This window comes from Chaetura pelagica, unplaced genomic scaffold (assembly GCF_000747805.2).
Source record: "Chaetura pelagica isolate M959 unplaced genomic scaffold, ChaPel_1.0 scaffold137, whole genome shotgun sequence".
Classification (NCBI taxonomy): domain Eukaryota; kingdom Metazoa; phylum Chordata; class Aves; order Apodiformes; family Apodidae; genus Chaetura; species Chaetura pelagica.
In genome coordinates, this window is record NW_009953947.1 from 2,563,675 (window position 1) to 2,581,263 (window position 17,589).

Genomic DNA, 17,589 nt, shown 5'->3' on the forward strand with positions numbered 1-17,589 from the left:
GAGAAGTATTGTCAACATCTAGTGTTTGATAATATCAACATTTAGTTCTAAGAATACATGCTCTGCAAGCTATTTTATATTTTTAAACGTCTCAGTGCTGTGTTAATTCTACTAGTTTATGCAAAATGCAGAGAATTTTCTTTGTTCAAATTATTTGCATTATTGATAGGATAAAACCACTTTCAGAACTAAATCATAGAACTATTCAGGTTGGAAAAGACCCTTGAGATCACCAAGTCAAACCATCATCCCTACTCTATAAAATTCTCCCCTAAACCATGTTGTTGTTGTTAAACAAGAAGAACTGTAGTTCTTATTGTAGTTCTTGTTTAGTGTTTGACCTCTAAAAGGTTTCTGCCTTGTCAGTGGGTGCTGTATGTGTAAAACTACTTGTGTGAAACAACAGGACTTGCTCCATGTCATTCCAAACCACTTTTTAAGGATAAGAATCGGAAATCTAGCTGTATCTTCCACTGCTCATCTGCAAAAAAAACCTTTTCAAATAAATACCCAACAGTGCAATGGGTCTGGCTGTTTTTGTGGAGGAACACTCCACCAACTAGACTTTAGATTAGAGTCTGATGGGTGTGGCAAATTATGTATTTTTAATAAAACACTAATATTTAAAACATGGCTAATATCATTATTAAAAGCAATCTAATAAATACTACTAGTTGGTGGTAATCCTTTTTATATTTTTTATGATACAAAATATAATAAATCAGTAGTGGTTTTAGATTTCCTGAAAAATCTTTGAAATTAGTTATTTATGATAGGAAGCACCTCTGAATTCAAGCTACACTGAAAAACAAAAACAGTGTAGTAGATATTCCACAAAATCGAGCCTATTTAGTGGTTTTGTTTGTCACCTCGAATAAGAAGCCTCTCTGCCTCTGTGATTAAGGTTGTGCTTTTTGGGACTGCTGCATGAGTAGTTTAAGGGAGAACATAGTGAGAAAACATGTTATTTCTTTCATGTTCAGAGGAAAGCAAGCTAAGGCTTTCATATTCTAAAATAGCTGGAATTAATCATTAGGATTGCTAGTTACTTGCTTAAAGAAGTTTAAATAAGCCATTAGAAAAACTGAGCTCCAGCCACTCTGATTATATTCTTTCCAAGCTAATAAATGTTGAGACCAGCTAGAACTTTAACGTAAAGGTCAAAAATGAGCTGAAGAAAGAAATCTTTAGGAGTTTCCCCAAAGGCCTTTGAATAATGTCTTGTTCTGCTATAATGAAGTGAAACTTTATATTTTTCTCTAGACAAGAAAGATTAGTGGGTAGCCAGTAATTGGGATTTGAATGGTAACGCCATGTGTGCTCATTTTTTTTCTGTCCATTTGATGAGAAGACACACTCTCATAACTAGAGAAAATTCATCCTTTAACACTTTTCTCATCTGTTCTCCTTCTCATTTGATTCTCCAGACTCTGTCAGCTGCCAGCCAGCCAGCAGTTCAGATCTGCAAATGTAAGCATCAGCTTGCTTAGAGAGTTGAACTCAGCCTGAAAGGCTTTTATGAGAATGAGGGCTCTGGGCACGCAAGTAGAGAAGTGCGCTTAGATGTGCACGTGTATGTGTGTACGGAGGAATCTGTAGTGACTACCTACCCACTGCTCCTCATTGCTCAAGAACACTGCACTGATGAGTACCAGCCACGACAAGTGTGAAGTTCAGTGGGAAGCCAGAGTGTTTATGTCCTGCAGAGGACCTTAATGGCAAACAAGAACCCCAAACACACACAGATTTATTTATTGCTGTCTCTGCATGGGACTACAAAAACGTCTCATTATTGATGACTAAGTCAGCTTGAATGAACATCTGAAAGTTAGCAACGTTGTTTCACTGCTCCTGTCTTCCTTGAAGGCACATGCACTCCTGGGAGTGAGATTTGCAGTGCTTACTTAGTAACCCAAACAAATGGCCTTTTATTAAAGTATGATTAGTTTTAAGAAAAATAACATAGTGCTCTTTTCATGCTCCAGTGAAAAACCTTTGAACTGTGGAAGTTGTTGTGCAGTTTCTTCATCTTTCATTCTGAAGAATGTGTATATTCAGGCTCCCATGTTTGTTTTTAGGTGTCAGTAAGTATGTTGCCATCCCGGTCATATCCAAACCAGGAAGGAGGGTCAGTATTACTATGTTCATGTTTCTCCAGTTTGGCTGTGTATTTCAAGACAGCTTGTCTGCAACAAGAATTAAAAAAAAATTAAAAATTACAGAAGAAAAAAAAATAGCAGAGGCTGTTTCTACAAAGAACATTAAAAGCTGTTTAATGAGCACAAGTTCCTAGTTTTAGCTGAAGCTATTGACATTACAAGAAGTGGTGTGGAAATTAAGAAAGAAGATAATTAATTGGTTAGGCCATAGAGTCACAGAATATATTAGCTTGGAAGGGGCCTCTGGAGATCATTTAATCCTGTTCTTGCTCTAAATGGATCCAACTAGACCAGGTAGGTCATGGCTTTGCCAGCTGAGTTCTAAATCTCTCTAGGAATGAAGATTGCACAGCCCTTCTAGGACCCTGTTCAAGTGTTTGACCAGATTCCTGATTAAAAAATTAGTTTCCTTGCATGTAATCAAAACTTTACATATGCTGCTTGTCTTAGTGCACCTTTGAGAAAAGTCTGGCCATATCTTCTCTTCTGTGTCCTCTAATGAGAGTTACAGAGGGCAATAAGGTCTCCCCCAACCTGAGCCTTTACTTCTTGTGACTGAGCAAAGCAATTCTTTCTGCCTGGGTTTATATTTCTGTGCTCCAGCACAGCTCCAGTCTCAGTCACCCTCATCTGCACTCGCTCTAGTGTGTCCATGTCTGTCTGGACTGGGGAGCCTAAAACATTGATCTTTGGGACTGAGCAGTCAATGCCATGGGAATAATAACATTGTGCTGTGAAGAAAACATTACACCAAACAAGATAAATAAACCAATTACATCAAAAGATATCACAGTGTCTCCAGAGTGGATTTTCATAGCTATTCAGAGGAGATGTAGTAACTGTATTTTTTTTTCCTTTTTTTTTTTTTTTTTTTGGAGTCTCTGTGGCACCTCCAAGTATTTTACCCTTTCCTGGTTCACCTGCTTTCTTTTTGGCTAATCTCTCCACTTGTAGTTAATCTTCTGTTACCCACCTCTTTTCAGAATGTGTTGTCCCTGAACTGCATGCCCAATGGGCAGTGTTACAGAGCTGTACTGTTACCTGCCCTGGCCCTGTGCTCAGCCAAGGCTGTGCTTTGCAGCTCCATGGTAGCTGAACCAGGATGTCCAAAAACACCCCTGGCCCCTCTGAGCTCTCGGCCTTTTGTGGCCATTGCCCCTTTGCAGCACTAGAACACAGAAACAATGAACCAGAGCAAAATTACACAGGAAGGGGAGAAAATCAGGCCTACTGAGTGAGACACCCTAAAGAAGAAGCTGAAGATCAATTCTGTCCTTTCCAGGCAGTATCAGTCCAGCAACTTTCCTTGCCTTCCTGTGCTGAAGAAGCTCAACCTGCCACTTTCAGTCCTTTGAATGTCTCTTTCTCTCCCTTACCCCTGGGCCTTGGCTGCCACCTTCTCCCCAGTGCACAGAGCCCTGTCTGCCCCAGCCTCCCCAGGCTGCCTCCTGTGCCTCTGGAAGCTCCCCTGGGCCAGGAATTCTCCTGTGCTCCTTGGGGAGGAGGCAGCAGCTTGGTACAGCTCCCATCCTTTTCAGGAGAGTCAACCTTTTGCTGGTATGTCTCTCCCTGTTGGGCAGTTTCCTAAGCTCTGTAACAGAACATAACATACAGCATCTAAACAATAATAGAAAAAAATCAAAATTAAAGCGGTCTGTCATCTGCCAGCAATGCTACTGCAGCATTCATCATGTTGGGGGTGTTTTTCCCATAGTGAAAATGCTGAAGATGGTTCCAGAAGAGGCAGCTGTGCACAGCTGCAATGCTTGCACCACCACAGCAGGAAGGGGGAAGTGGGGAGGGGTGCAAAAGGGACAAAATTAGTGAGGTGAGGAGGGCTTTTTTTCAACCCCTGCAGGATGTATATATATATATATTTAAAAATCTAACACTGACACACTGTGTGAACCACATGAACACAAAGCTGTATCTGTTTTTAGGGAGGCCTGTGCCATTGAGGAATGTGTGCACAATTTATATGAGCTGTAAGCTATAAAATAAAAATCAACTCATCCAAGTCCAAATTCCTGTTTTTCATGGAAAATGCAATGTATGGTGGCTGTCTGAAGCATGTATAAGGGGAGCTGTTACTATTTCTTTGGAAGCTTATGCTGTCCCATGCCTGAAGCTACAGTTGATTAGTTTGCCAGAAACAGCCATTCATTAATCATCAACACATGGCAAAATAAATCATTTATTTAAGATACTGTACTATGACAGACTGCCTTTATTTATTTACATAGTGTCTTAAATGATGACATTGATGAATAAAAGCATTTCAGCAGATTACTACAGTTATCTTTGGCAAAGCAAATATGTCTTGGTCTAAGTCGGACAAAAGAACTGGCCCAAACACATGGCTCAAGCAGCACTGGAATATATAATTGAATCCTTACCCTAAGTTTTAGTCCCTTTTGCTACGAGGAGATATGAATAATCCTGCATCATGGCCTGAATGCTGAACCATTCCAAAATTCAGAAATGTTTGATTTGGTCCATCATAATAAAAACCAGAGGTTTTTTTGATATGAGGTTAAAAAAAAACAATCATGAGTAAAAAGTAATGGAAAATAAAATCATGGGAGAACTGTTCATAGTGTGAATGTAGGAGAAATTAAGCTGAAGAGGCAAGTGAAGGCAGGCAGCTAATGGGAAAAGCAGAAAGCATCCTGCAAGCACTCTCAGGGTAACCACAAGTGAGAAGACTAGATAGAATCTGAAGTATTCTGAAGTCCATGGCAGCTGCAGTAGCTGAATCTTTTTATGGCATCCAGCTCAGGTGCACATGGTGGCTGAAACAAGGCATGAAACGTGGGAGCCTCCATGTAATCCTGAAGAGGGATTCACAGTCAATGAGAAGACAGTACTATAGTATTTTGATGCTTCTTCAAGAGAATACTTGAGTGATTATTCTTGATCTGTTGCCAAATCATGTGCAGACTGTCTTCTTTTCCAATTACATTTGTGTGGATTCCCAAATCCTTCCTGCCTAGAGATCTAACATTTGAATAATACCTAAACATTTTGCTTTTTCAAGAAAACAGAGTTCTTGCAAATCCCTTTCTGACCAACAGCAACCATCAGAAAACACAACACAAAAAAAACCCCCAAAACAAAAGTCATAATATTCTCCAAATGTCAAATGTTTTGTAGCTATTAAGACACAATGTAATTTCCATTTAAAAAGCAAAAATTGTAACAGTGTTCGTTGACAACTCACTTGTTCACAGAGTAGTCATAAGCTTAAAATAAACATAACTGCTTTCATATTAGTGCAAATAGAAAAGAAGGAAGCATTGAATTTTGCTCTCAAAGAGCAGCTTTTGGTGGAACCAAACTGTCACAGATGAGATGCAGTTTGGTGAGAGCATGAGGCTGGCTGGAGAAGGCTTCTCAAGGCACTGGCAGAGTTCCTCTCTCACTCTGCTCCCAGAAATGCTGATAGAGCACAACACCTTGCTCAGCACTGCAGCTGAAATTAAATGGTATCTGTGCTTTGAACTTTAAGGAGAATGTTTTCCAGGGAAGAGAAGTGTTTCTCTAAAGATGCCAGTGTGCTACCCAGTGTGTATTTCTTCTAGGATTAGTCCTAAGTGAATCAAACCAATACAACCATTTCTTACTGAAGCCACATTTTACAAAGCAGTTAGTTAGCTTGCTTCTCTAGTAGAAGAAAGCAATTGTAGCAGTATCTTATACTCCAGCAGGCAGATTATCCATGATTCTTTATGGCATTTAGAAACAGGATGAATTGAAAGGTCATTAGCCTCTAGATACAGAAATATGCAGCAGGATATCAGGCCATAGAATTTTTTCTCTCTTCTAACATTTAATAAACCTGTAACCAGGCTAGTATGTTGGCAAGTGTAATCTCAAATGTTACCTGATACTGGAAAGAATGGACAATTTACATGCTTGTAACTGTTTCCTATGAAGCTGCATGGGACTGAAGCTTGAAGAACTTTGTGGCTCCATATGGTTTCTATTTTAATCTAACGAAGCAGTAAAAATCATAATTTGAAAAAGAATGTGACACAATACAAGAGATATGCTTCAATATTAGCAAGGCTCAGGCTATTCAGAGAGGTCTGCTAGGATTGATTGGTGTTTAACAATAAATAATGGGGAATTCCTTTGGCAAAATGAAGTATACATGATTTATAGATTTTGTAGGGCAACTTTAAACTAAAAATGAATGTCTTCTATTGCTTATTTAGAACTTAAGCCAGTAGCATGTTTTGTTCTCCACATTAATTTTATTTTTGCATAGATGTCCTCTTCCATCTCCTCAAACAGGGAATAAAATGTCTCTGAAATGTACGTCACACAAATGTCTCTGAAATGTACGTCACACATGCAGCATGTTAATTATACCCCAAAACAGCCTTTTCCTCTACATTCTATGAAAATCTAAGAACCCAAATAAGATTTTAAGATTTAGTCTGAAAACAGAGAATGAGGCCCTGTTGGTCACTTTTCTGACTATCTTGCTTATTATTGATTACTAAAAACATACAGGTTGTGAATGAAATACATAGTTCTGTAAGAATATATTGTGATATATAAGTGACAGTACTGTCATCACTTCTAATGTCATTACTGAAAACCTGCTAAAAGCTGACTAACACTGTAGCATCACTGCCATATTTTACTGTGCTTTTCATGTAGTTATTGGCAGAAAACAAGTAGTTTTTATAATCTTTGCAATATTGGCCTTCAACTACAATAAAAAAGATTTTTTGAAAGCCTGACACATACAGGCTGTGGAATATTTCTGAATCTAGCTGTGAACTCATTGATTCCTGATTATCTTCACATCTAATAATGATTTTAGAGTCTGCATTGAAAAGCCACCCTGATCTTGATGTGGTCATTCTAGTCTGCAGCCTGCCTAAGTCTCGGGAGGCTCTTCAGACCCACTGGAAAGGACAAGCAACAAAATCTTCAGTGCTGAATTATTCTACATGATTGATCCACCCAACAGTTTTTGTGGGTTTGGAGTTTCCTTCATTGAACACAGGATGCAAAGGGTTAGAGATTGGGGCTGGCAAAGAAAAAAACCATCCACCATTGCATACCAGAAAATCAGGCTCAAGAAAATAAAATTGGCAAAGTTTGCCCAGCTCTAAAAAATCACAAGAAGGGCAAAGAGAACACTGGGTGGAGATGTGTGTCTCGTGGTTGCTTTTTGTTTTGTAAGGATCTATAACTCTCCAGGGCTTTCTTTACAGTAAAAGTAACTGGTTGGGAAATTCCTTGGCTGAGTCAGAAAAGTTTAATCAAGACATTTGGAGAACCCATAGCATATGGGACTCTGAGGCAGAGGCATAATCCTGGGTCATCCTGCAAAGGCTACAATAATGCAAACAGTCTTCTGAGAAGTTGCATCAGTTCTTTGATCATGGCTCACCCAGAAGAAATGAAACTTGCACAAATTTCTCTCCCTACTACAACACACTTCCAGGGGAAGATGTACAAGCAATGAGACCATGCCAGGATGATGCACTGTTTACTGCCCTAAAGAGAGAGGTGAAGTCACAGAAAAAGCAAGTCAACAACAGTAATCCAGGGGTCAAAGAAAGCCCACTGAGACTTAATATGAGAAAAACTGTAAAGCAGAAAGTTATGAGGAGATGAAATGTATTTGAAATATATTTTCTCAGAATTAACAGTGCAGTTGAATTACAATATTTTTTTCAATTACTACTCTTGCATAACAATCCCTCAGAACACTTTCTTTATCTAACAAGTATTTAATTAGAAGTAGAGGTTTTAAGGAGGAAGTTCTGAGATGACATTAAAAAAACTCAGTCAGAGAGAAGTAAAGAAAATAAAAGTAATGACAGCTGAATTGTCAGTGGTGAGACAGAGGGAAATAAACCAAAGAGGGTTTGGAAAGCATGAACCACACAGGAAATATCTCTTAAGTTATTAAATATCTGCATTAATCTTGTAGTATATAAAGTGACTATTAAAAGTGACTGTTAAACCCTGGAACGGTCTGGCAGGGAGTGCACTATGTGTAGTGGTCCTGTTAGAGTGGAGTTAGAGCTCCCCTAGTATGGACACCCTCTGTATAAGATAGTATTATGTATCTCTTATTCTCATAAAGTTTGAATAAGTTATACAGTCAGGTACATCAACCATGCTTATACTTTAGTTCTTTTCCTTTTCTTTAGTTCAGTCCCTTTGGCACATCTGGCCACGTTCTAGGTGTACAGCACCTGGTCTGTGGGGCTCTGAACTCCCATGGAAGGGTGATGGACACTAAAGCCACACCTTTGAGACTTGCAGCTGAAAACTCAGCTTTAAACTCAGCTCTCCAATTTTCAAGAAAAGCAAGAAGGAAGACACTGGTAATTACAGGCCTGTGAGTCTCACTTCAGTGCCTGGTAAAATTATGGAGAAGGTTATTCTGGGAGTTATTGAAAAACACTTGAGACAACACAGTCATTGGTCATATGAGTTCACAAGGGGAAATTCCTGCTTAACCAACTTAATTTCCTTTTATGACAAGGTTACCCATCTAGTTGGCCCAGGGAAGCCAGTAGATGTGGGATTTTTTTATTTTATCAAAGTGCTTTATACTGTCTCTCACAGTATCCTTCTGGATAAACTGTCTACAGCTAGACAAGTCCATAATATGTTCAATGAGCAACTGGCTGATGGGTCAGGCTCAAAGGGTTACAGTAAATAGGGTAACATCAGGTGTGCAGCCAGTCATCAGTAGGGTTCCCCAGGGCTCACTTTTAGGCCCAGCACCCTTTAATGTTTTTATAAATTATCTGGATGCAGGAATCAAATGTACGTTAAGTTTGCCAATGATACTAAACTAGGAGGAGCTGTGGACTCCCTGAGGGTAGAGAGGCATTACAGAGAGATCTAGATAGACTAGGGAGCTGAACAATCACCACCTGCGAAATTCAACAAAAGCAAATGCTGGATTCTCCACCTGGGAAGAGTAATCCTGGTTATATATACAAACTGGGGGAATAGAGGCTGGAGAGCAGCCCTTCAGAAAGAGATCTGGGGGTTTGAGTTGATGGCAAGTTGAGCACTGCACCTCTAGTACGGTGTGCAGTTTCAGACAGCTCAATATAAGGTCTCAAGGGCAAGACTTACAAGGAGCAGCTGAAGTCACTTGGTTTGTTCAGATTAGAGAAAGAAGGCTGAGGGGTGACCTCATCACAGTGTACAGCTTCCTCAAAAAGGAACAGCAGAAGAGGAGGTGCTGATCTCCCCTCTCTGGTGACCAGAGATAGGACACAGGGGAATAGAATGAAGCTGCATCAGGGGAAGGTTACATTGCACACTAAGAAAATTATCTTCACTGAAAGGCTGTTTGGCTGCTGGAACAGGCTCCTCAAGGAAGTAGTCACAGCACCAAACCTTCCAGAGTTTAAGGAGTGTCTCAACGATGCTCTCAGTCATATGGTTTAGTTTTAGGTTGTCTTGCAAGGAACAGGGAGTTGGACTTGATGATCCTTATGGGTGCCTTCCAACTTAAGATGTTCTATGATTGCATGATTCTGTTATTCTAAACCTGACCAGAACTGTTTGTTTTTTAAATACTGTGGGGAACCAGGAAGGTGTAGATACCCACAGGAGGCTACAGGAGTCCTAAGGCAGCAGTGTGCACAGCCCCTAGAGAATGGAGCAAGATGGCTCAAGCCAGACACGTACCATGGCACCAGGATGCCAATGAAGAAAAAAAAACCTTCATTCAAAAAAACCTTTTTTGGGTTTACAACCAGCTCTGAATCAAGACAAGGAAATATCCTCTTACTTGGTAATATTTCTGCAGTACAGCATCTTGAGAACCTTGAGTTGCTTGCAGCTTTCCCAAAGATACTTCAGTGCTTTGTCAGTAAGATGAATGCAACCCGAGACATCCAAGAAGCAGAGATAACGGCAGGATGCAGCCAAGTATTGGATGCAGGTATCAGTCATCTGTAAATGAAGCAAGAAGACACACAGAAGTTAGATGAATAGTTGAAAGAAAAAAAACCATAGAGCACAATTTTAGCATTTGTTTTGTGGGAAAACTATGTTATAAAATGCTTCATGGAAGTAAAGTTTCTAGCACAGCAGAATTCTGGATATCTGCAAGAGGCTGTACAGGAACAGTCACTTAAATATCAAGGTATTAGTAAATTGTGATTCCAGTACAGTCTAAAGTGTTGTGGGATATTTTTTCACCTAATCAAAATGTTTGAACTTTCCCAACCTCATAATTTCACATCTAGCACATAGAAGCCTTTAGCCTTACCTGCTATTACATTGTTCTCTCTTAAACTATTAGGCTGCGCTTGGAGTTTTGTTACATCAGTTTTGTATCTCAGATCTCTGTTACACCAAGACGTTTTTAATGTATAGTTGGTTTCTTTAGTTCTGAAGTTCAGTTTCACCACACAATTCCATTTTTCTAAACTGATATTCGTTGCTATTAATGCTGGAACTTGCATTTGAGAAAAAACAAGACACAGAGTCTTCAAGGTACAAAAGCAGACATACAAGCTGCTTAATGGCTCCACTGACCTCAGTGGGAACAGTCCAGAATACGTTATGCACAACCTCTAACTACCTTGTTCTGACAGGACCTAAAATCAAGAGGGACATACTAAAGACCTTTTAAAGATACTTGATTAAATCACTGGAGTGGGATGCTGGGAAGAGAGATGAGGGCTTCACTTGCATTAAACAGCCAATCTCTTGAGAATCTAAAAGGGACAAGGAGGCAAGATGAAGCTGAGACCTTGGGTTGTGGAACATAAAATTAGCACACTATCTTGTGACACAGACCTCCTGGAATATAGAGGTAATTCTGTGCTTTGCTTATTCCAGACTTAGCTATATGCTCAATATCAGAACTGTAATAGAATCATAAGTAGATTAAATTTTTAATAAATACAATACTATTCCTTTTGAAATAAACCACAGTTGCTGACCAAACTCAGTAAGTGGTATCAGATGCATTTAAGAGAACTCTATATTCATCATGCACTCAAATCCTGTTCCCTTTAGAGGAGCATATTACAGAATTAATTATCCATCGACTGTGTCTTCAGAACTTTGCTATTTAAATATTAATCTAACCAGAGATTTATTTTCAGTTCTTGCTATATTTTTTCATGTGTATGATATGTTTCCCACAGCAACTTCATATTTTTCCTATGAAATCAGAATTGCTGTTGAATCATGCTCATTCCTTGAGTAAGACCAGGAACTGAACTGCCGAGTATTTTATAGTATCAGCATTTGCAAAATGACTTGTACCTGTTGTAGGTGCACAGCAATGTGACAGAGAGGCTCACTGCACTTCTGTTGAAGCCACTGAAATTTGTTCAAAGACAAATGATTTGCCCCAGTAGACATGATTAAAGTGGTAAGCTCCTCTAATCTTCGAGTAACCTTCATAGCACAAGCCAAAACATTCTCAATGGACATGCATTTCTATATTGATTTTTTCTATGTTCTCTTGCTGTGATTTTTTTAAAATTTATATACACACACAGAGAGATATATATCTATGTAATATAGCTGATGTTGCAGGACATGACTGTTGGGCATATAAACCCATATCCTTTGGAACAGGTTTTATTCTTACTTTAATCTCCTGACAATTTTTAAACAATCTCTGAGTGGAAAATATTTCCTTACTTAGCAGCTGGATTCCCTCAATTTACACGAGAGATTGCCAAAGGATTTGAAACGCCCATTAACTTCAACATTCACAGGTGTACCCATCTCATTTTATGGAGTTGCAAGCTGGATTAAAGTCAAAAAAGGACTTGTAAACTTATGCGTAGGTTTATGTGAAAGAGTCTTGATGTTCTTTTCTGAAAATAACAGGGTATTAGCAGTTAATAGATTGGCTTTATAACCATTTAAAGAAAAGATACCATCTAGGAACAAAGCATTGGAAGGGGGTTACAACGTCACTGAGTCTACTTCTTGTTCCAATTTGCAGGAACTACAAACTATTACCCAGTTAATTCCCTTACCAAGTGCCATCCTAACATTCCTTAATTCTTAGCCCTATCTCCCTTCCCAGGATTCTGTTTTACAATTCACTGCTCTGATAATCAGAAACTCTCCCATTTTCTAGACTAAATGTATCTACTGCCATTTTATAAGCGTTGGGGTTGCTGTTTTTTTCCTGTTAGTTTATAAAGTGTAGTGGAAAGCATGGCAGAGAAGACTGCCTGCAAAACTACCAAGCTTCAACTACTTTGTGAAGATCTCCACCCACAACTTCTATTATTACTGTTATTATGGAAAAATAGCTTACTATCTATCTAAAAGCAGAGACTCACCTTTATAATAATTCATAGTGTACAGTAAGTTTCCATAAGATAAAAACCAAGAGCTATTCTAAGACACAGAGCAACTTCCTTGACCTGCCTGGAGGTTTTGGCCTAGAGGCTGAGAAACTTTAGAACTTTTGGAAGGCTAACAAACTGATCAGAATAAGAATAATTTAGGGCTGGCTAACTAGTCAGGCAGGACAGCTCAAACTAGTTGTCCAGGAGGCTAAGGTGCTCAGCCACTGCAGTGAGTAAGAGAATATAAGGGCTGAAAGGACAGTCAAGGGTTATGGAGATGGCTGTTGGAGAGAAGAAAGGCAGGGACAAAGTGAAGGTTGTGGAAGGAAACTGCATGTGGGTACTGCAGTAGGAAAAAGGGGAAACTGGTCCAGTGAGTACAATGACATTTTAAAGGATAGTTCAAGATTAACTATTCCAAAAGTAGTATAAACTTTGTGTATTCCCACTTGATAGTGATGGAAGTAACAATAAACTTTTCCAGCCTAAGGAAGACCTCTTTCCATAGGTATAAGCTAGCCAAATACCTCATAAATTTTAAATTAATAAGGACTTTTTTTTTCTTGGGCTTAGAATCTTCAAAATAATTCAGCATGAATTTATATCTCTGAGTGCATCAGCTTTTAGCCACTGCCCTGTCATTTAAAGCCTCAGATATAAAGTTCTCACGCCCCAGTTTAAGTCTTACCTGGGGAAAAATAAAGCATGAAAATGCTAACAGTTATTTAAACAAAGACACTGCCCTTTGGAAGCCCCCAAAACATCAGAAGCTCAGAAGAGTATTTGCAGGAAGTATCTTCATTCTTCCTTAGACACCAGCCCACGGAGAGACAAACTTTTACCTGATAACAGCACAGACACCTTCATGTTGTAACTGCAACCATTAGAAGAACACCCAACACTCCCAAGGGCCAAGTCCCAGAATTTAAACTCACATCAAGTCAGCACAACTTCAGCTCTGATTTCTGAATTAGTGGAGCACATTGTAGGATTGTGAGAAGACACAGATGCAAGCAGGTCAAATTTCTGAATGAAACACTAAGTACTTCTTTGGAACAGCAACCCCAGAGCAATTGCCCTATCCATACCTCTGGACAACCTGCTATGCTGACAGCTGTCAGTCTCTGGCAGTGAAATGCCATTGCTTTCACAGCATCATCCGACAGCTGAGGGCAGCTGCTGATATGGCAGCATTCCAGGTATCTTGTGCCCTCACAGAAATCCTGAAAGAGAACAAAAACACACCAGTCATTCTTAAGTAATGTGCCTACTCTGTTTTTCTCAATTTACGATATGTTTACATCAGTCCTTTGATCCACTTCAGGCCCTTCATCACTGCCACGATTTGTGAGTGTCGCAAAATGTTCTGTGGCTCAAGCAAAGGTTTAGCTCCAGTGAGAACCCTCCTCTTCTCTGATGTCCAGCCTAGAACTGTGGTGAGATGCCTTAAGCATGTTACTGAGCTGGTCATTCAGGCCTGCTAATCTTGACCTCAAGCCAGTGCAATTTGTCATTTACTGGAATAGAAATTCTACCTCTACAGGGTAAAAAAGGAAATACTTATGTAGTAGATTGAATAAAAAACACTGGTTGCACAAAGCATTTCAAAACATTCAAGTATTAGTCCTCAACAGACTAAGGGCTACATGGATAAATAACTCATGTGCATACACACAGAGACACATGTGTGTAAGTGTAAGTGTAAATGTACATATTTATCATGCACAAATATTATATATTTATATTCTGAAGAAAAAACAACAAACCCACTGCAGTAATCAGACTATTGCCTTTGGCATTGCTATTTCTTTCCTTACATAAACAGCAACTCAGGCACTCAGGTTGATCACTGGAAAAATATTAGCTTTGTTATGACCAAGAAATCATATGATTCTGTGTGATTCTCATAAGTATCACCTAAAAAGATGCAGAGAAACTTACTAAGTCTGAAACTTGTTTCATAAACCAGAATTTTAGAACTTTTTGCCTGTATCCTCACTGACACTTTTTTCCATCTACCAGTATAGCTGTAGCAAGGCAGGGCTTCTTGGGCTTTGGCTTCTTGTTTTATTTTACAAAAAAAATATTAGAATGTGAATGTTTTAACTAAGGGCTGGTTAGAAAGGACAATTCAGAATTTACAATTGGCTTCTGTACCTTTCCTATTTCAATCAGCTTTACATGCTCTTTGTTACCTGCAATACAGAAACATTCTAAGCCAAAGAACTGAATATTTTTATCCATGTGTAAGAGAAAATGTAGTCCCTTCAGAATTAGGCTTCAGATGTGATGACTTAATCACTGCATTCTCAGCTAGGGTATGTAGCACAAGCTGAAGCCAAGGTTTCAATGCCTGTGAGATATGTTTATCTTGTTTTTACTGGCATAGTTTGTCTACATACGTATATAAAATATCCTTCAGAGTTAGGTTCTGAATTTGCTCTAACCTTTACCTCCATCCCTACAGTATTTTGCAAATAGCACTAAACCTCTTTTTGCAATCAGAGGGAATTGAGCTTTGTTCTCCTCATTTCTGTGTCCCTGGTTCTATGCCTGTATAAAAAATAACCTAAAAGATTGTGAAGATAAAGTTTGCAAAACATTTAGACACTACAAAGAACAGAAAACCACCTGAAGGAAATAACATAATTTTCAAACTTATTTGCATAGTTTGAATTCTGTGTAAATAAGACCTAAGGAGACACACAAGCATCAATGAAAATACAAAATACTGAATTGCTGCTCATTAAGTAAACATCATCTGAGTTATGAATGAGCAAAGATCATATTTCTAAAATATATGATCACATAAGCATTTACATACTGTTATCATGCCTGGGAACAGATAAATAAATTAAGACTTTACAGCCAACATTATTTTTGGCATTTTATAACTTTCAGCAGTTTACCTTAATAATATCAGTAAGGCCCTCTTACTATGCATTTTCTTTTCACGTGATTTAAATATTCTTTATCTAATCAAAGGATAATCCAGATGTGCAGCATACAATGGGGTTATTCTTTACAAATTTTCCATAATACAAAAAGATTCAACTTACAAAAAAAGACTTGCTGTTTCATTTCTTGTTACTTCCTTTCCTCTTTGTCCTCTCCTGCCCTCCCTAAATCCATGACCACATTGCTTCTCTAACTCCTACATGTACTTATTGCTGATGCTTTCCTTCTTAAAATATTCAAAATCATATGGCAGACAAAGGAAAGTGTAAGCACGTCTTTTTTTCCTATTCTTTTTTGGAATTTACTTTATACAGTGCAACACTGAAACAGCTTCTTAGCTATAAGCAGAGCACAATGTAGAAGTGAAGAGTCTCGTGTGAAAGCAGCAGCACTGGCACTACGCTGACTTTCCATGGGATACACAAGATGTACATACTTGGTCACTGTTTTTGTAAAAAACGTGGAACTTCATGCAGAACATTCATGCACAGCAATTCAGAATTGCTCCTAAAGAAGCAAATCCCAATGGCCTGACGTGTTATGTTGGGTAACGAGATCCAATCCAGATGCATGCAGCAACAACTGACTTATTCTCACAATATATGGCTATAAAATGATGGATGTTGGAGCTTAATAAAGGAAAAATGTAGAAGCTGACGACAGGGATTACGTGATGGCATTGCCTGTACCTGCAGCCTTAAGTTCTGCAACTCTTTATGGGCATGAAATTTATATCATTAAAAAACACGATTTAAGCTTTTCTGTTATATATGGTTAGGAAGAATTTTCAGTTACAGAAAAAAATGGTCTTATTTGGATGTAAGTCCTCTCTCCTTTATAACAAGATGGATGGTTCTTTTTTCTACAGTGAAGTCACCTTATAACAATCTGAAACACAAAGCAGTAAATCAATACAATCCTATTGGATTTGTCAAACCTCCATAAGGATTTAGGTAAACTTCAAGCAACCAGTGATAAAGGAATTTAATTTTGGAAACAGTAATGGCCTTTTCTTCATTCAGAACTTTCAAACTAGGTCCATTTCATGCCCACCTAGATTATGTATGGAAGCAATCAGCAAAAAGTTGATCCCTATCCACCCTTTTCATGCCACTTGTGATTGAACAGAGCTCAGTCGTGTTCCCTCAGCCAGCCCCTTTCCAGACCAGAGGTTATTTGCTTATTTATCTGTTCCTTTTATGGAGACTGTATCATACCCTGATCATCCCCATTACTCTCTCTGAATCTTTTCCAGTTTCCAGTACACTGCTTTACCCATAAAAAGAATTACACTAACACTGAATAATTGATTTTACCAAAATAAGACGAGTACCAATAAATCAGAACTGAGTATGTAGTTACTGCTCTGATGATAGTGTAAGCCTAGTAAATATTTGGATGGAAAGTCTCATTGTTGACATTCACTTAAAAAAAAGAAATATAAATCAGAAATATAAATCAGAAATACATTTTTAAAATTATAAGCATTGTAACATGAAATTGAAATACTGTGTTAGTATTCATGTTTCTATGATAATTGCTGATTTTTCAAAAGAGAAAGTGTTTTCTCACTATGTAACTTCAAAACTTGCCATCAATATAAATAACTTTGTCTTTCAATCAAGTTGCATTTCTACAAATTAGGTAATTTCCTGCCTGTTTACTTCATAAAGAGTATTTGCCCTCGGAAATTTCTAAGTTCATAAGCTAGGTTTGAGATCAGAACACTAAACAATATATGTAACCTTCTTGTTTTAAGAACAATATATAGCTTTATATTGCCCAGATCCCATATTCAAATTTCAAACCCACTGTATATAATAATTATTTTAAAAATAAAAACATTGGAAAAAACCCTAAGTTTAGTGAGATTCAACAAGTGTCTTGCTGTGAGCATGACATGATCTTTAGAATAAGAAGTCCGTATTCCACAGATGTAGCTTAAAATGTCTATTTTCTAGCAGATAAGTTTCATCAATAGAACTGAATTGACTATGTCTTTAATGCTTTCACAGGATATCTTTAAAGGCTTTATTTAAATATTGACACAGTTCAATTTGAGCTATTTTTCCCAGAAAGCAGCTAAGACAACTATTAAGTCTGGAAAATTTCCATATGCATTTCTTATTGAAACTTTTTTTTTTTTT

The 17,589-nt window shown here is 38.2% G+C and overlaps 1 protein-coding gene across 1 annotated transcript in view; it reads right to left on the reverse strand.

Moving 5' to 3' along the window:
• Positions 1-2,025: 2,025 nt before the first annotated feature.
• FBXL13 (F-box and leucine-rich repeat protein 13) overlaps positions 2,026-17,589 on the reverse strand; it is a 75,606-nt gene continuing 60,042 nt past the window's right edge. Inside the window, 4 exon segments of the mRNA XM_010001803.1 lie at positions 2,026-2,085; positions 2,087-2,186; positions 9,946-10,109; positions 13,573-13,707. Coding sequence (XP_010000105.1) covers positions 2,026-2,085; positions 2,087-2,186; positions 9,946-10,109; positions 13,573-13,707 — 459 coding nt within the window.